The 20,536-nt window shown below is 39.6% G+C and overlaps 1 protein-coding gene across 2 annotated transcripts in view; it reads right to left on the minus strand.

Moving 5' to 3' along the window:
• adamts17 (ADAM metallopeptidase with thrombospondin type 1 motif, 17) overlaps nucleotides 1-20,536 on the minus strand; it is a 93,015-nt gene that overhangs the window by 41,642 nt on the left and 30,837 nt on the right. For both annotated transcript variants that reach the window (XM_044030534.1, XM_044030532.1), the window contains exons 8-9: nucleotides 4,796-4,901; nucleotides 1,239-1,379 (exon numbers count right to left, since the gene is read on the minus strand). In XM_044030534.1, coding sequence (XP_043886469.1) covers nucleotides 1,239-1,379; nucleotides 4,796-4,901 — 247 coding nt within the window. The remainder of the gene's footprint in view (nucleotides 1-1,238; nucleotides 1,380-4,795; nucleotides 4,902-20,536) is intronic.

Raw genomic sequence — 20,536 nt, forward strand, 5'->3', positions numbered from 1 at the left:
AGTTCAGCTCCACTGGGGTGATGTGGGGCACTGGTGCTGTTGGACTGCTCTGCTCTCTTGGTAATGACTTTGCTCTGAGAGAAAATGTGTTTCCATTCTCTCCGTGTTTGTGGTTTTGGTATCAGCGAACAGATCATTCGCCAGGACGGATAAATCACTCTCAGCCTGTTGGTAGAAACGTGCAATTGGATCAATACTGTTCAGCTGCGTCTCTAACCCCAGATGACATCGGTGTTTACTCACAACAGAAATTGTTAAATGAGCAAAGAATACACTCTCACTGTAATCAATCTGCGAGTTCAACTTCTGAGAGCGAGGGGGGGGGACAGGCTCGTTAACGCAAAACAGGCTTTCGTCATAAATCCTGACTTCACATTCGCTGAAAAACTAGGCCTGGAAACGAGCCCTCATAATGTTCTTTAGATGTGTGTTAGATTCGGAGCTTGTGTGGCCCCACCCACGTCTGACTGGCAGGACTCTCGAGCTTTTTTCACTTTCTGTCTTTCGGTGGAATGGCCTCGGGCCAGACGTTAGTCAGACGCTGGAGTCGAGCGTTTACTTCCAGGTTCAATTTGGACCGAGTTTGCCTTCAACTCAGGGCACGGACTTTTTCACACCAGGGAAATTTTACACATCGATTTAATTGCATTAATCCAAATTAATTTATGTTTTTTGCTAATCAACCCAGCAATTATTTTTACTGCTGATCCTTCTGGGGGTCGTGGGGTAGCTGGAGACGATCCCAGCCTGAACACGTCACCAGTTTATTACAAAACACAGAGACAAACAACCATTCACACGCTCACATTTACACCTATAGTCATATATGAAGTCTAGAGATAAGGGTTTTTTAGTGTGTGGTTGTATGATGTAATGGCACATTATAGACTGCATCTAAGGCCTCGATTAGACTGCAGATTTGTAAGAATATCCGATCAAAATCTGATCTTCCTGACCCAACTGTTCACATTATATAAACTGCAAGTGATCAGATTGGATGTGTGTGTGTGTGTCCACAGTGACATTGTCTCGTCTGGTCTTACACATGGATTTGTACAGATACAGGCCAAATACCATGGTGTCCACAAGAGGACACTTAATATTGTATTAGTGTTTGACTTCCTGTCGCGCTCGTGCTGAATGTGACCCGCATGTGGAGGATGTGGGATCATGTGGATCTTGAATTTCCTTCGGGATAAAGTATCTATCCATCTATCCATCTATCTATAAAACCTCACCTGAGGAAGTTCTCCAGATCATCGCGGCTGCATGAAGACCAGGACAAGTCGCTGGGGTTCCTTCCTTTCACCCACTCACCGGACATGATGTGGGAGTGACCAGTGCAGGTGGCGTGGTCATCGTCGTGGCTCATTCCCATGCTGAGGAGACACGGAGCACAGCTACTGTGACATTGTTCTAAGACAGCCTAAATGGAAACAATTCATTTTTCTATTCAGAGAAAATAAACAAATAAACACGTTTTTTTTCAAAACAAATACAGATTTTCATTTGACACGTGTGCAACACACATACATCAGCAGTCAATTCCCTTCAACAAGCAGCACATGTCATAGTAACACACCTGTAACATATTGACGGAGCCAAGTCAGAGCCTGAAGGAAGGAAGCTCTGATAGGAGGGACTCACTGTGTGTGTGTGTGTGTGTGTGTGTGTGTGTGTGTGTGTGTGTGTCCACTCAGCTTAGAACAGAGAGGCCACATAATCGTATGTAATAATACTACAGTAATAGTAGTAATTAATACTACACACTGCAAAATAACTTCTTTTTTTTAAACCATACTGAGCTGCAAAGTCAAAGTCTGGTGTTCGTCCGTGTCAAGTCAGGGTCCATCTGTTAAAACCATGGTGCTCAAACTGTGGTACGTGTACCACCAGTGGAACGCAATCTCCCTCAGAATAAATTGTCACCTTATCTCTCGCTTCATCTTCCTCTAATTTCACTATACCAGTATGTGAAGCCTATGTGAGGAAGAGGAGGATGATGACAGCAAATGATGGACTTTCTTTTCTAAGCAGAACACAGTGAACTTTCTGTCTTTTCACACGGACCACAGTGGACTTCTCCTGCGGACGCTTGCGGAAACTATAACTCAGTTCTTACGCCGAGTCCACAAACATCCCGACAAAGCCAGTATAAAGTCAGAGTTTATGCAAGTTCTTCAGCGCTTTAACAGCTACTTGACACGCAAGAAAACAATTCCTTGTAATGCACAAATGTTTGTGTGTGTGTGTGTGTGTGTTTAAGATCTTATGTAACACTACTTCCATAAATTGCATGTACATGAGCAGCCGTCAGACACATTTGTGTGCCAGCTCGTTACCTTTCCAGGCCTCCAAACCTGGACCAGAGCTGCTCCATGAAAACTGTGATAACTCCCGAGGGGCCGTGTGCTGCTCTATAGGTTCGTACACTCTGGCATGATTTCCAGATGATTTTCCAGCTGTAACATACTTTTTACTGCTACACAGGGTGAAGAAATAATCAGCTGAGTCTGTGGGTCACTCCCCCACCCCCACTGTAATTCCTACAATATTAAAGCTTGTGTTTTAATCCAGAACTGACATTTCTATATGAAGAAAATGACTTTAAATCCCTCCAAAACTACTTCTTTTTCCCCTCACATCGAGAAGCACAATTTAAAATGAAATTGGCCTTTGTCTGACTTTCTGGCATATAGAAAGCTGACTACTTCCAATCTCTTTGGACTTATGCTTAAATAAAGCGTTAAGCTTCTGCCAAAAAATGCTCTGCTAAGAAAATCTAATGCCCCGTCAGAGGAGGACATGCTCCAATGTTTTTGGAATATGTTTCTATTCGACTTGATTTTAGCACAACATTCTAAACATTTCATCCAATTTTTTCTTTTTGCAACCAGGTTAATCTTGAAGTGATAGTTGAGATAAGGACACAAGGAAAAAAACTGATTTAACTCCAACGATTAACTGATGAATCAATTATTAATCTACCAATTGTCAAGTGTTTTTTTAAGTTCACTGATTTTTAAGCTTCTCAAATTTGAATATTTGTGGTTTCAATAAATCATTAAAACATGTTTCATTTTGGTTTGTGGACAAAAGAAGACACAGGGGAACGAAAACACTGATAATACATTTCAACATTTTATGATATTTAATGGACCAAACAAGTCATTTATTATCAGGAAATAATCAACAGATGGATTGATTATGTAAATGTTTAGCAACTGTTGAAACTACACCTGCTCGAGGATAAAATATCTTTTTTTAGCTTGAATGTATCACAACAACCAGAAAATATTCACATTTAAGAAGCTGAAACATCAGGAAAGTTCACTCAAAACATCATAAATAGTTGCTGATTGATAATAATAATTGAATGATTGATTAATGGTTGCTCAATAACATCATAGAATGGTTAAATTCTAAAGTAACATATCCACAAAATTGTCGAAAACATAGAGTGTTTTTAAAAAATTGGATGCAGACTGAGTCTAAGCAGGAAGTAACTATTTGCTGATTAGCCACCAGGGGGCAATGCCATTGGTTGCCAAAGGAACAGTTTGAATGGAAGTCTATAAATGAGCTTCCACTTCTCGCTTGATTTATAACGTCAGTAAACATTTTCTAGAAGCATTAATGGTCTCAATGACTAGTTTTTATCTGTTCTTCAACGAAACGTGATGTCAGATTTAAGGCTGCAACGATTAATCAGTTACTAATCAACTATTTTGATAATGGTTTCCATAAGTTTGAATGTTGTTTTATCTATCATTAAAAAAAATTCAGCTTCTTAAATTTTCTCTTAAGTTCCTTTGCTCCATACAACAACAAAAAATCACTAAAAAATTTGGTTTGTGGACAAAATAAGAAGTTTTAGAACATCATCATCATCATCATTTCATGGTTTGGGAAACACTGATTAATTTTAATTGACAAAGTAATCAGTCAATTGAGTAAACTACACTCCAATTTAGAGGAAAACAGATAGATTACAGCACTTATGAGTGGACACCAGTGTGACTGACAGCTAGAATCATCCACTAAGAGCCAGATAGCACGAGATTTCTGTGAATGTCTGGTTCCAGAATCCCAAGGCTTTAAAAAGGTGAGTTCATTTTACAACTAGAAGACCATGTCAATGTTTCACACATGGTCTATGACTAAGAAAAAGGGTCAGAGAAAGAAAGTTTGAACAAAAGGAGGAGAAACCCGAGTCTCTGGTGTGTTTGGAAATCAGTACGTCTGAAATGTCATACAGAGAACGGGCGTTTGTTGACACAGCAAACATCAGTCAGGGAAACTTGTCCACTGATTGTTTGTGGACAAAAGACAGAGAAAACTTTACCAGCAGTCAAATGACCCCAGAGTGTAAATACAGCTTGTTTGTTATCTTTTCGGTACGAATCTCCAACTCTCAATAAATGAAACTTTCACTCTGCTAATCAAGATGGGACAACTTTTAATAATTATTTAATCCTTCCATTATTTCCTCAATTAATCAAGTATGTGTTTGGTCCAAAGAGATGCCAGAAAATGTTGGAAAACGTTGATTGCGGTTTCCCAAATCTCAAATGATGATGTACTTAAATGTTAAATTGTCCACAAACCGAAATTATTCACTTATATTGATTTCTTTGTTATATGGAGCATAAAAAACTAAAAACAGCAAATATTCACGTTTAAATCAGAAAGCGTGTTTTAATTAGTAAAGGAAGACTCAAAATGATCAACTGATGATCAAGATAGTTGACGATTCATTTAGTTTAATAACGGATAATTGTATCGTTGGACTTACTTGTGACCCAGCTCGTGAGCAATGGTGAAGGCCAAGTTGAGTCCATTGTCCTCTGCTAACACACACTTCCTCTTGGCACTGCAGACACCGCCCAAATAAGCAATACCTGCAACACAACGACATGATGATGAGTTTTAAAAACAGATCAATTTCCGCGCCAGTACCTGTTCAATATGTGTATTATATTGTATTTTGGAGTTTTGAATGGCCACGTTCTCTATTACACAACAAAAGTTCTATTATTTTATTTTCACAAATATAAAATGTATATAGATTTGCTTGACCTTGAAAACACAACACTCTGCCCACACCAAGGTCCATAGAGAAAATGTGCGTTTTAAGCTCATGGAGACAAAGTGGTTTCCGCTCCACTGCTGCCTCATTTGCAAAGTTTGTCAGTAAATCCAAACAAAGAATTTCAAACACAGAATCCAAAAAAAAAAACACATCCCACCTTACTGATGGAGGCAGCAGTGCATCAACAACTGCTGTGTTCTGTGATGTGTAATCCCCAATTTTCTCTGTGGACTTTGGTGCAGAGGAGTGAGTGGTTTACAAAGTGAAGCAAAGTACAGTTTCCACTTGGAAGAGAAACTGCAAACTCTGCAAAGTTAAGCTGGTACATTTTAGCTTCGTTTTTTAGCAGTTTTATTAGGTGATTTATTTATTAAAAAAGTTAAAATCTTGTTTCCTTCTGTATGCTGATTGAGTTAAGATTAAGATCGAGATAAAAACAAAAAGAAGGTTATTGCAGTAAATAAATAATAGGCCTATAATACAAATGGTTATTGAATAAAGAGACAGAGATGTTAAAAACTGCATTAAAAATGACAAAAATAAGAGACTATACTATACTATAAACATAAAGTATATACATACTAATAAAACATGAGTTATTCCTGAACTTGGCTTAGCACCCTGCACACACATAAACTTGTTTAATATCTTAATGAGGACAAATCAGAGTCATAATGCATTCTCAAGCCCCTTACCTTAACGATCAAAACTAAGTGCCTAACCGTAACCCTGACCCTAAAAAATGCCTTTAAAATTGTGGGGACCAGACAAAATGTCCCCACAGAGATAGGTTTGTACATTGTACACACACTTGAGGTAAAGGAGAGTGTCTATCAATTTCCCAATTAAAGAATGCAGTCACATCAGGACATATCGGATCGTGATTAAAGTACAATTTGTCTCCATTAGCAGAGCAAAAGACAAACAGTGCTAGAGGGTCTGAATTTTAGACAAAACAATAATCAGTGGTCTAATAGTTCTCCTGACACAGTCAACATACTGTACGTAAACAGAGAAGTACACATGAAACCTTTCGTTTAAAAACAACAGACATCAATCAGCTTTTCATTCAGGGTTTTCTCTGAGGTGAAACTTGTGTGTACGCACACGGACACTTGGCTGGTTCTGTTCGCCTCTGGAACTCTGCCACTCGGCCTCATTTAAATCCAGACAGACATAAATTAAATAATTGAGGATAATACGACAATGGAAGCAAGATGAGATGTTGAAGAGAAAAAACCAACACACATAGGAGAAGAGGAATTTTGGCCTTATCAGTCAACAATGGCAAAGACACACATTACTTCACCGGTACATGAAGTCAATGAGGTTTTCAGGATTTAGGTCTGTATGATAAGACAGAGCTGCTCAGGAGAAACACAGAAGAGCAGCTGGAGGCCTTCAAAATAATGTTGGTCTGTTAGATCCAGGGTTTAGAAGGTCAAATTCACCTTTCCCAACACCTCCAAGGTTTTTCCTGCACCTTACAGCTCTGTTAAATAAACGATTATTAATTAGTAAGCTTTCTGTTTTTTTTAGCTTCTTAAAATGTGGTTTCTTTGCTCCACATAACAAAGAAATCATGAAACCTGAATAATTTTGTTTTGTGGACAAATTATGACATCATAATTTCCAGGTCTGGTAAACACGGATCAACATTTTCTTACATTTCATGGACCAAACAAATATTTGATTAATTGAGAACATAACCAACAGTTTAAATTGCATTTAAAGAAATGGTTATGCTATAAGCAGACACATTTGTGATTGGTTTATCTCATATCTCTATCTAATCAGCAAGCTATTAGTTCTGGGGGGAAAAAAAAGGTTTAAAAAGAAAGTTAAAACCTCAAGGTATTTATCCAAAATTCGAGCACTTTCCCAGTCCATTTTCACGTTTTTTCAGCACCTGACCGCTGTGGTAAACTACATCGATTCACATGAATCACTTAGGTGATTATATCACTACTCAGCATTTAAAGAGATGGTGTCATGGTATAAGCAGCCAAATTTGTGTCCCATAATAGCTGTGGAATAACTGAAAACACATAAGATTTAGTATTTAAAATATGTCACCAGTCTGTTAGCAAACTATTACAGAGCATTTTTACAACTTATTTGCAAAGTTAAAATCTTAAGCATCTTCAAGGAATTTACAGTATTAAAAAAAACACTTTCAAGCTCCTTACAGCTGTGGTAAATTACATACATGTACATGATCTATTTCACTTCTTGAATTAGCATTTAATGGTATGGTGTCATGCTATAAGCAGCCAAATGTGTGTCCTGCAATGGCTGTGGAATAACAAATTAAAAGAAAAACCATGTGTTTTATAGTTTAAAATATGTTTAAATCTCTTATCTAATCAGCAATGCATTCAGTCACTCAGCAAACAAATCACTCTATTGCTCTGACTTTAGCAACATTAGCTAACTTACCTCAGAAAGTACAGGTAGCTAGCTTAAGATTCCCTCACATTTCTTCTTCTTTGTATCAGAGCAGTTGACGATCAACATCTAAGTGCATAACATCCACCATTTACTCCTCAGACTGTAATGCTTCTGTTTTGTCATGTTTTTTGTACCTCCTGCTGTGTTTTTGTCTCTCATCTGTCCTCCATTTTGTGTTCCTGACGTTTGTTCGTTTTCCCTCCACTTCACCTGGCCACGCCCACTTCCTGCCCCTGGTGTTTTCACCCAGTGAACCTGTGTCATCTGTTATCTCTTGTTCTATTAGTTATACTTATTTTATGTTATCTTTCATTTAGTAGTATTTCTTATTATATAAAATATACATTTGTGTGTTATCTTTGGTTTTAGTAGTTACGTGCAGCTAAAATACACAATTCTTACACAGCACCAGTTCAACCTTGCTTTCAAAATAAGAGCCCCTGACTTTGGCTTTTAATTACTTCATTACTTCCCGTGTTTTTTACCATAATGCTTGACAATGAAAATAGCTTACAGTCAATAATCTTACAAAATAAAATGTATAATATGCACTTTTGTTTTTAGTTTTAGTTTTTCAATACATAAGAAGTAACAGGAAGTTGATTACCTTTATTCTTATTTTTGGACAATAAAATGCACATTCTTATCATATATTTCATTCTACTATCTATCAAATAAAACATGTCAAATGTTAAATTTTAGTGGTATTTCCACAACTGTCGTAATCCATCAGCTGTAACAGGAAGTAGTCACACTCGGCACATGCACAGAACAAATTTGTGCTTGTTGATCTTTGACCTGGTTTATATTTTTGGTTCCTGGATTTTTCCCTTGCTCATTCTTGATTTGTCTACTTTGTGTTTTACTTGGCCGGTCCACTGGATTAACGTTGAAATTTGGACTGGACTTTTGTTGCTTGTTTGAATAAAAGGCCTTAACTATCACTTTAAACACTAGTTTAACAGTGAGCTGGTTGAACATGGAGGTCTGGCTGGAGAAACGATTAAATTCCTCTTAGGTAGACACTTTCAAACTGCCTCTGGACAGGAATCTTTCTGATCTCTTCCTAACTACATCTCCGATATCAACTGTCTCTTCCTCTCGTTTGGGGGATGCGGGAGAAGTAGTTTGAAGTAGCAGCATTTGGTGGCGGCAGTGAAAGAAATTTTGCCCCCGTTGCTTTCAGCTCTGAGAGCCACTGGCAGCTCCGGGAATTGAAATCTATGGTCCTTAAAGCTCCTGCTGCTCCTTCTTGACAGCTGCACCGGTGAGTAGTTAAGTGGAAATCCAGAAGTCAGGGCAGGAACTCGAGTGATCCTGACTGGTCAGAGAGTGAGAACGCTTCACAGAATACTGCAGACTGTTACACAGGGAGGGAGAACCAGCGCAGTGGGAGCTGAATGCACCTGAAGCTGCTTTCAGACGTGTGTGGACAGCAAACTCCAGAGAATCTCCTCACAAAATGATGTCTTCATTTACACTTCCATTGTTTACATGGACGGAAAATAAAATAATCCGATTGCAGACAATGTAGACATGTACAGTGTTGTCTAGTTCTCCCAGGAAATAGATGAAGAAGAAGTTTCATGTGAGTCATAGTGTGTGCGCGTCCCCTCACTATCCATTTTCCTCCTCTTCTACTTCTGTGACTTTCATAATTCTTGTTAATCGATTACTAAATTAATCGACAACTATTCTGACAATCGATTAATCGGTTTGAAGCTTTTTTCATGATTAAAACAAGATTTCTGATCTTGTAAATAAATATTTTCTTAACTTCTTTGCTCTGGATAACAAAGAAATAAAAAGTTAATCATTTTGGTTTGTGGACAAAACAAGACATTTGAGAGCATCGTCATTTCCAGGTTTGACGAACACAATCAACATTTTTTGACATTTTCTGACATTTTATGGACCAAAGGATTAATCGATTAATCGAGGTAATAATCGACAGATTAATCGATTATGAAAATAATCGTTAGTTGCAGCTCTACCTCTGTCCATACAAAAATACATGAAGTCATTGATTCTGCAACAGATTTGGTTTTGTTGCAGCTTCCCTGTCACAGGTCAAAAGGTGATTCATATCATTAGAAATCAAAGCAAAGTTGAAAAACCATAAAACCTTTTAAATACATATAAAAATATCCATTAGATTTGTCAAACAAGTTGATAGTGCTTGGTATAGCAGTGTTTAGATCTCTCTACCACTGCACACAGTTTTATATCAAGACAGTGAAGTGAAAGGACTGGAAACAGGTCGGGAGATTTATCAAAAATAAATGCGACTTATAGATGTTTTTTTTCCTCTTCATGACGCATTTTTTGACCGATGCGACTTATTATCCAACATATTAGCATTTCTTCATAAACCCTGGCCTCAGTGATAATAACTCTATATTTGGCAGCTGCACAGTCTGGACTGGGTTTTTTGGGTCTTGGCTTTTCTTTGTTTGCATATCTGGACATCCAAGATTCTCTCCCCCCGCCTACTATTTGTGGGAAAATCCTGACTCAGCTTAAATTTTCAATAAACAGTGCTGATAAGTAAAACACTTTTGATTAGCTCTGAAATCCTGAAGCAGTACATTAGTGCCCACAAGCAAAAACAGTCTCCTAAAATAGTTATTTGTTTGATTATAAAAAGTCAGTCAGTTATTGTGATTATTCGTATTTCTATTAAAAAGATACAAAAATGTTGTTCTTTGTACTCCAGATTTTTCAGTTTCTTAACCCTTTAACACCGAACCCTGAAAATGTCCATCCGGCCTTTGTTTTTGCTTATTTTAACCATAAAAGGACCAGAGAATGTCCTGTGAAAAAGTGCTTGTGTCCGTTTTTCCAGAATAACTTCCAATATTCTGCAGTTATTTACAATTTACTCCATGATAAAACACTGATTTTGTGTGTTAAACTCGAATTTTGAGTCTTTGCCGCTCAATGTGCAAAAACAATCACATTTTCGCCCACCCCCAAAACATACAATATCCTCCCCATTAAGCATTGGATCAATAAAAACTGCCGATCAAACACTTTCACGTTTGACTTTTGTGTGGTTTATTCACATTTGGTCACCACAGGAAATGAATGGGAAAAGAATATATTGCTCACATAGTAATGTGTTTGCATTATTATATTTAAGACCTACACCATTAAGAGCACATTCTTGGTGTTGTTTTCATTCAAATACAGTGAAGCTGCACCTTCCTTTGTTATGACATATTAGCATTTCTTCATATCACTGGCTTCAGTGATAATAACTCTATATTTGGCAGCTGCACAGTCTGGACTGGATCTTTGGGTCTTGGCTCGTCTTTGTTTGCATATCTGGACGTCCAAGATTTTTTTCCCCCGCTATTTGTGCACATAGGCTTACACATACTCCAGGTTTTGTTTTTTTTGCTTTGCTGATTCAGTAAATAGTGCTGATAAGTCAAATAATTTTGATTAGCTTTGAAACCCTGAACCAATACATTAGTGCCCACAAGCAGTCACAGTCAAGTCAAGTCAGTATTATTTACATACTGTAGCCCAACATCACAAACACAGTTTCGCCTCCCAAAAACACAGTTTCCGCCTCACACAACTCTCCTTAACAACTTACTGTAACTCCTCGACTGTTTGTGATATCTAGAAAATTCGAAAACTATGGACTGGCGATCTGTCCAGGGTGTGACGTCGCCTTTCGCCCCTTGTCAGCTGAGACTGGCACAGTGACCCTGGCTCGACCCTCAAGCGGTAGAGGATGGATAATGGAAAAGAGCCCACGGAAAAGAAGCTGAGTAAACATCGGATTGGCTGTTTTTTTTTTGTTTTTTTTTAATGGCAAGAACTAAAAAACAAAAAGCGTACAAAATGGCTGCCGACCAGCATGGACATGAACACGACCCCACAAGTACACATGGTCAGGAGAGGGGAAGGGAGGATGGATGTTTACGGTGCTGTCGCAGAAATACGTACTGCCAAACTGTAAGCAAAGTTCCGCTTTAACCATAAATGTATATATATATATATATATATATATATATATATATATATATATATATATATATATATACATATACACATATATATGTATATATATTTTTTTTTAGAAAAGTCTCATTGAGATTAAAATTTATCAAGAGAGACATGTCCAAGACAGTCTCTAGAAAAGTAAAATTTGATCCCATCCTAAAAGCCTGAATATCACACAAATATTCCATTAAGATTGTAAACATGTAAATATATATCAAAAAAGTACTTTTAAATGAGTCATGTTGTGAGCCAGTTATTTTCTCTTTACGGAAGCAGAATATGTAGTAGGGAGTTGCTGAGTCAGCATTTCCAACCACGGCTACGTATGGAATGCACCATTTCTACAATATACTGTAAATACGACCTGGTAATCCACCATTATCACAGCAAATAGCCAAGGTTTAAAGGCCCAAAAGAGCTGCCAATGACCAACGACCGACTGTGTTTAGTCAATGGACCAAGTTCTTCATGAGCAGATCAGATTCACGGTCACCACAGTGGCCCTAAATCTCCATGTGACCAGCACAAAGCTGAGTGGTGAAGTTCCACAGTGAGGTCAGAGATGAGGCTGAGATTTTCCTGCAGCATCAAAGAACCGTTGAAGGCAGCACTTCTGAGGCTAAAGCCCCCGCACAAAGAGCCGCGATCCACAGCGCTGTGGTTATCAGAGGCCGGGCTCTGACCTGGTGTTAGGGGTGAGCTGGCTGATCAAACACTGTTGTGTTGGCTCACAGAACTGGCAGCACATCCAGCCAGACAGCCTCAAAAGAGCCACAAAGCCTTATCAGGCCTGCGGACTCACAGCACAGCCTCTGCCCACAAGCAGCTTTGGCTCGCCATTTATTTTGCGCTAATTAGCCGTTAAAACATGAAGGGCTTCCCAATGAGCCACTGAGTCCTGGGCAGTGGAAGCTCCCAGTGCTGACGTCACAGGCCTGAGTCAGCCTGGAAGAGACGCTTTGTTCACCCTCTCACGCATACACACACACACACACACACGCTGACTCATAACACATGCTGGTCCACCTTAGTCTGCCTCCACTGACCGTGATGTCAGCCTAACCTTTGCACACGCAAATAAACAGGACACAAATAAGAAACACTTGTCTTATACACTGATATACTGTACAGCATCGGTATGTGGCCCGGCTGTTGTCATGGAGACAGCCAGGTTTGTGTTTGGAGTAAATATTCGTAAAAAAAAACACCACTTGCATGTGTTAGGCTTAAAGAAGAAGCAGTAATTCTTAAAATTGAAACGATAAAATTACCAAAATGTGCTGCCACTACCAATCTTCTATTCGCTGATTAAATGAAGTCATAATCTTAAAAAGACAATGCATGGGTCAGTATAAATGTAAAACAAAACAAAGAAACACCTTCTGCTTATCCCTCTGCTTGAGGCAAATGAAGTTATTATGTTATTTTTTTCAAACAAAATGCAGAAAAAAAATGCAGCTCCTCCAGCTCCTCTGATTACTTGTGTTAACGATATTCCCGTTATTGCATACCACAAATGCTGCTCTGGACAGAGTCACAGATAACAAACTGCCTGCTGTTGACAGACCACTTGGCTTTAGTGATGTGGTTCTGGACTGGTTCAGCCTCTTATCTGAACTGAAGCCTCTTCAGAACAGATGCTTCTTTCTTTTGTGGGGTCCTCCAAGAGTTTAATCTGTTCCCCTTTCCATAAACGAGATAAACGCTGCATGTGATTCGCTGCTATGCAGATGACACATGACTGTATGTCACAGATTTATAAAAATTATATTTTCCAGAGCCTCCAGAACGAGCAATAATACAAATCTCTTGTATTATCAGAGAGTTGCTCTTTAACGACTGCCGTTTTATGTCCACCTGAGACATTTTAACAAAGATAAGGACATCTGGATGTCCCTGTTTGAAGACTTCAGATAGAAAAACTCAGGGAACCGCTTTAATCTGTCCATTTTAATGGGCTCCTTTTACCCTTAAGAGAGATAAGCTCTAATAGTTTATTGTTTTAAATCTAATCTTTCACTTTCAGTGATTGTCAAGTTTATCACTGTTGTTGTCATTTGTCACTAGATTTTCATAATGATCCAAAAACACTTTATAGTGGCAGACAGTGAATGATCTGTTTCCTCTGTTGTTCCACTCACTTACTGCCTTTACTCTCCTCTTCCTCACATTCTTTTTATTAATAATTACAGCTGCTGTGGTATGAGCTTAGGTTTTATTGCCAACAGTTTAGCAGACTTTGTTTTTCCTAATGTTTATACTGAAATGACAACAAATGGTTTTTGTGATTCCTGTCTTCATCAGCACAGGTCGCTTGTATATCTTGCAATTTACGTTGCTTGGCTGTTTGTTTGTCCAAATTGTGCTTTAAAATAGCATGTGGCTTTGTTGTTGTATGCCTCTCTGTTTTTGTTTCTCTCTCTGTCCTGCGGCTTTGGCTTTTACCTCCGTTCTTAATGCAAATATTCGGCAAAAGTGCCCTTCCTGTGATTTTAAAGAAAACTATTTTCCACTCAGTCAGTGTGTTTACATGCATGTTAAAAGTCAGACTTTAGCTAGACTAAGACAATAATGTGGTTTTCTTAATGTCACGTAAACACATTAGTCCGACTAAAATCGAGCTAGTCTTAGTTGCACTAGCATGGATAATGCGATTCATAGTCTGATTACTCCTGCATGTATACGCTTAGTCTGACTGGAGTCGGCAACGACATGAGCCATGTTCACAGCACAATCCATCTCGTTTGGTTTTCTGTGACATAAAGTTCAACACGAAACTGATTCAATATTCACTGGCTTATAGAGAGATACAGCACCACCCACTGAGGTGGAGTCGGACGTACCCGGCCAACAAATCTATTGTCTCCTCCATATGTAAACTCAGACTCTGCAAGTTGTCCAATTGCTTGTCTTAGTCGGACTATGGCCTTAGCTCGATTAAACTGTGCATGTAAACATACTGATTGGAAGACACTCTACTATCCATGTTTATTCTGGGTGTAAATTTTAATTCAGAGGGACTCTTTATTAGAGTAGAGAAAAACAGGATGGAGGACAGGAAAGACACAACGCTTTTATACAATGACAGAGGACTTGGAAACCTTTAAACGCAACATGAACCGAGGGCCATTGAGTGTCCAGTCTGGTCAAGAGGGGGCCGGTGGGTGCCCAATACGAGCTTAAAATTATAACACAATACTCCATCTTGCTATCATGATAAAGATATTTATTACTTATCAAAGAATTTCAACGTAAGAGTCTTTTTATATGGAATGATGTGTAATTAATAAAATGATGTCACAAACAGACATAGATATCTGAAATTAAGTGAATAATAACATGGACAACTGTAATGAAAACACTAATATATTAAGTATAGTCCTGTGTCTATATTCTCACTGGCAGCTATGAAGTGGTGGGCCACAATTGATTGTTGGGCTGCATGTGGCCCGTGGACCACGAGTGCGAAACCTCCGATCTATTGTATCAACAACCAAGAACTGCAATCTGCACTTTAAATGGTCTGATTTGGAAATTTGGAAACCAAGAAATGTCGTTTTATATTTAAAAGATGTAAATTTAAATGATTTTTTATACTTAAAAAAAATGGTTTATCTCTCTCTCTCTCTCTCTCTCATGTGTACATGCACATACACGCAGGCTATGAATCAGCTGATTGTACAGTGTCACCTCACAGTCCAGTGAGCAGCTACTAAATAAAGTCAACCATGACTCTCCAGTCAGCCGGACATCGTTCAACGTCAACATCCCACCAACCCCCTAATCTCCCAGTTACACCCCTGCTCCAGTTAAGCAAACACAGGAAATGGGATACAACTACAAATATTACTTTTATCCCAGTCCCACCCACCATTGCACTGAACTCAGGCTGTATCCATTTACTAATATAAAGATCAGAGTTCCTCTTTATCTAAATATATTCAATAATTACGCCTCTTTTATCCTGTTTCCATGGAGCCGACAAGCTGGGTCATGGCAACTATAGTAATGTCCTACAAATTTAATCTGGGCTATAATCTTGCTGTTTTCTCATTAGAAATTGTAGCAGCAGACGACATAGGAACATTAGCCTCAAATGACAAATAGCAGATGAGAGTGTAGGTCTGGTTTTAAAAAAACACCTCATGTTCATTTGAGCTACTATAAACAACCTGGGACATGTTTTCATTAGCTGCTAATGCAGCACAGAAACACAGCGTTCAGACTCTAACGTGTGCAACTGGAGGGAAGCAAGAGGAGAATTAAATGCAAGTTCATTTATTCACAGTATTATGGTTTCCAACGCAAAAAAAACAAAAAGGAACGCAGAGTTACCTGCACAAAACTCTTAAAGCTCTTTTAAATACGACCTACAATGAAAGTGGACACATGCCAGTTCCTTTATTTAATCACTCCTCGCTCCTCGTTTGACCTCCGAATCCTTCCAGTTTCCAATCATGAAGGATATTCCATTTCCCATATTTCACAGAGGGAGGGGGCGAGGACTGTTTCCCTCTGCACACATGAGACCCAACCTGCTAACCACTGGACTCTGCAGCTGATCACACTGATTTCACAGTAACGGGATCACATCACTGCAGTGGACTGACCGATAATGAAGCACTCACACGTACAGTGTGTGTGTGTGTGTGTGTGTTACGGCCTTCAACAGAAACACTGCTCTCTTTTTTTAATGGGGTGAAATCATGACCTGCAGTTGCAATGGGGATCTTTGGCTTTACTTGAGCATTGCTGTCTTTCAGTTGGGGCGACAGTAGCTCAGTGGTAGTGGAGCGAGTCATCTTTCAACTTGAAGGTTGTGGCTCCGCTAGTCTGCGTGCCAATGTGTCCATGGGCAAGGCACTTAGCCTGTGAAGCAGCTTTGAGTGGTCGTCATGACGAGAAAACCGCTACACAAACCATTTACCATTTCAGCAGTAACGCGGAGAATTGGGTGCCCGACGCTGTACTTTTGATGGTACTTACTAGGGCTGTCACGATCTCTATTGTAAATTGAATATCGATTGATCGATCATGTTAGACTTATCTACACTAAACTAGACAAGTCTAAAAATGGCAGAACCATCTGTGCTAAAAGAGAGGGACAAAAAAGATTGAGAATCGAGTCGAATCAAGCCCTACAATACAAGTGGACGGGATGATGGATGCACTTTCATACCCTGACCCTTTCAGCATGGTCTGGTGACCTATTCAGTGTTGGTCATCGAAGATCATGAAGATAACAGAAGAAGTCGAACAGCAGCCACATCTCCAGACCCTATATGAGAAAATCATCACAATCTTGACATCAAATCCCAGAGTCTTCATCCATCAGTCTGGAAAAAAACGTAAACAAACACAGCTGGAGCCAAACACTGCAAGGCCTGATTTATAGTGGTGGCTTATTTTTTAGTTCTTGAAGGTGATTGTGGGCTTGTGATAATGCCAGAGCCGAGTTCATGAAATAGACGATTCTGAATGAAAGATTTTTGGAATTTTATCCCGGGTGATTTACGAGCCGGCTACTTTCGAATTAAGCATTTATGAAATGTTGGGTATGCTATCACTGATGGATTGTCTGGTGGGGTAGAGAGACGTCCAAGGCTGATCTAATTCTTATCTTGACCAAGACCGTCAACATTCCTCACCCTTACAACCAAAAACCAAGAGTTATGAGCTGCCAAAACACCGCAAACCTCCCTTTTACAGGCATTTAAGCAATTAATGATTAGTGCAGTTTTCAATGTACTGCAGAAGTCACTGAAAGGTCGACCGGGGACTGGACCCAGACGCCCTCCTGTGTAGACCGCAAACCTACAAAGGATAAATCACCAATAACTGCCATGTCTGAACTGGTCCAGTAAAAAACCTCTGTTTTTAATCAACAAAAACAAGAAAAAGATATAGTATATTCCCAGGAATTCTACTAATCTTCTTCTACCTATGACCTACAAAATTAGTTGTGCATCACAAGATGGCCGTAGCAGCAAGTGTGATTTCCTCAAACAGTAGTTCTTGTTGTTAATCAGTGGGAGAAAATCTGGAACCCTTTCCAGACTCATCACCTCCCACTTTCAAGAGGCTTGACCAATGGACGTAGATCAAAGTGCCTCTGTACACGGCTGGACAGACCTACAACCAACTAGACCATGTCAACAAACATGATTGTTGTAGTTTTCCAGCAGCAATGGCTGCCTCGTAATCGCGTCTGGGGACTTTTCCGTGGAGCAAGACAACTGGTCTTCAGTGGCCGTCATGTTGGATGTCCGGCAAAAGCTGCTCAACCTTGCTTCTCTGTCGTCATCACGTTAAACCCGTCTCTTGTGCACCAGGGGTTTGTGAGTGGTCCTCTTTTTTCTTTAGGAGATTCTGAAGTTGGCAGGACACCGTCAGACTTGACTGGGTTCACCCAGAGCTAATTTGCTTGAGGAAAACACCAACCAAATCTTCTGTATAATGTAGAACAACTGTGGTTTCTTGGAATCATGTTCCACGGCTGAATTTATGTGTATTTCGGCGCCTTCTGACATGGAGCTTGAGACACCTGGCAGAGTTTTTGGAGCAGCACCTTAAATTAGTGCTGTGATTATAGTGAGGCTCAAAGTGGGTCACACACTTTGGGCCTGCTCGCACAAAGAGCAGGAGTGTTCTCATTGTGCAGTAAGATTAGCAGGCTGAGAGTATTATGGCAGGGCAGAGCAGTGCACGGCCAGGAGCTGCCACCACACCTCATAACACAAAGCACTGCCTCTGTCCACATCTACTTCCATTACCTCATCACTGTGTGCACACTGATAATATGTGATAACGTGTGGGAAGTCCAGCTATGTAAGGTAAGACTGAGATAAGGAGATGATCCATTCATTCATCTTCTACCACTTTATCCTCAACATGAGGGCCGCGAGGGAGCTGGAGCCAATCTCAGCTGACATGGGGCATAAGGTGGGGGTCACTCCCTGGACAAGACTCCACACAGAAAGGCCCTCAGTGCGGACCGGTGACCTTCTTGCTGTGAGGCAACAATGCTAGTTTTTGAAGTGTAGTTATATATCCCACACCTTGATTGACATCAAATTCTTTCCAGGACCAATTCCATGAAATTCAAGGACCGAAATGTGCTGACACAGCTTAAGATGGAAGGAGAACTTGTAAGAGCTTGTCTTCGTCCATGATGGCGTCCACTTTCATTGATTTGCAGCACGCTCTGCATCTGGACAAGTGATTGTCCTTGAGATCTTGTTCAAAGTCCGTCTGTGTAATTTGGTTTCGCTCGGAATCTCACATCAATGGCGGGTAGAGAGACAGTGTCCACAACACGGCTAGTAATTACGACTCCTTTTGGAATGTTTGTTTCACTTTGGTAAATCTGAACAAAGGGTTTAAATCGCTGAAGTCACAAAAGAGCACAATGTTTCTACTGATGGAGGCAGCAGTTAATCAACAACTCTATGGACGTGTGTGGAGTAAGCAGTTTAAAAAGTGACTCCAACTTTAGTTTCCAGTCATAAAAAGGTGAGAAAGAGAGAGAAAAAACAACAGTAGTTTTAATATATCATAGACTTACCCGGCCATAGATTTTATAACATGAAGCTTTAATTAAATGGCTGCAATCTGCTTTCCCTGGGTTCAACTAAAATGATCAAAAGTGCCAAATTCTGTATTATTGGGTTCATTTGTGGAAATGTAAATTTGACCAAGAGAGTTCTTTACTCCTTTAAAATCTAAAGGATGCAGCTGAAACACTGTGTGAACTCATTTGACAACGGTTATAATCTAACATTTGATTATATTTAAAAGTTAGTGACAGTTTTTAACATTAAACTGTGGCGAAGCTTCAGAAAGAAAGATCTGTTGTCTTTCATTCCACTATGGGATGTTCCAATTTTCTCTGTCAGTCCCACTGATGTCAACGTACGTGACCAATCCTTCAGCCTGTGTTTGCCAAGCTCCTCAGTCCCTGCTTGATACTCTGAATATCATAGACATCCTATTGTGCAAATCCACCTCCTTCCCATCTCTAACTTGACCTTCAGGACCCGCAGGGAGCGTCCGTTGAAAGTTTCCACCAACGGATTCTGCACCGCAGACAATCCTATCTTCTATTTTCACTGGGCCGTACATTTAATGGGGAATATTCTCATCACCAGAGTCTTCTCGCCAAGGCATTCTTCTGTTGCGAGCTCAGTAAATGTTGTCATACACTTCCCAATGATCTCTCCTTGATGAGCTGCAGGATCTTGGCTTCCTCCTTGCAGGCTGGCTCTGGATTCTGGGTGTTCCAGACCATCTCCATATGGTAGTCACCATAATGAACCATGTAAAACAGCAGGGCACTCCCTAATTTACAGACCCCACGTGTTTTATGGGACTTAAAGGTGTCAGCGAAGTGTAAAATACTACAAAAATCATATACTGCGTGTAAACAGCGATGCAATCTTCCGCTTGCAAAACAAACTCCTATTGTGGAGCTTCAAGATTTGAGATTTGAATGCCGCCATGTCAGTTTTGAAAGCTGAAACTCACAGATGATACAAGATACCAGATGATAATCACACTGGTTTTCCTCTAAATATGAACATAGTTTACAAAATTGACATCATGTTCTATTGAAGACGAGCTGAAACTAGTGATTCAGAGCATCAGGAAAATGTTCTACTGACATTAGAAATCAAGAGACCAGTGGAGTCGCCCCCTGGTGGCTAATTGTTACTCAATTAGTCTGGTCACATTTGCTGGAATAACCCGTGTTTTGTGTTTATCGTATATATGGAGGAGGAAGAACGTGTCTCTTGGTCAAAATGACAAAACCCGACTTCTTGTGCAAGTCGTTCATCACGTAAGTAACTCGACAGCGCCACACATGGCTAACCTGGTTACTACACATTATATAACCTACTTGACATTGTGCTTTAATTACTAATGTCAATGTTGGCAACATGCACGTATGCAGCCTATTGTTTTACATATTTTGAGCCG

This window comes from Solea senegalensis, linkage group LG7, assembly GCF_019176455.1.
Source record: "Solea senegalensis isolate Sse05_10M linkage group LG7, IFAPA_SoseM_1, whole genome shotgun sequence".
Classification (NCBI taxonomy): domain Eukaryota; kingdom Metazoa; phylum Chordata; class Actinopteri; order Pleuronectiformes; family Soleidae; genus Solea; species Solea senegalensis.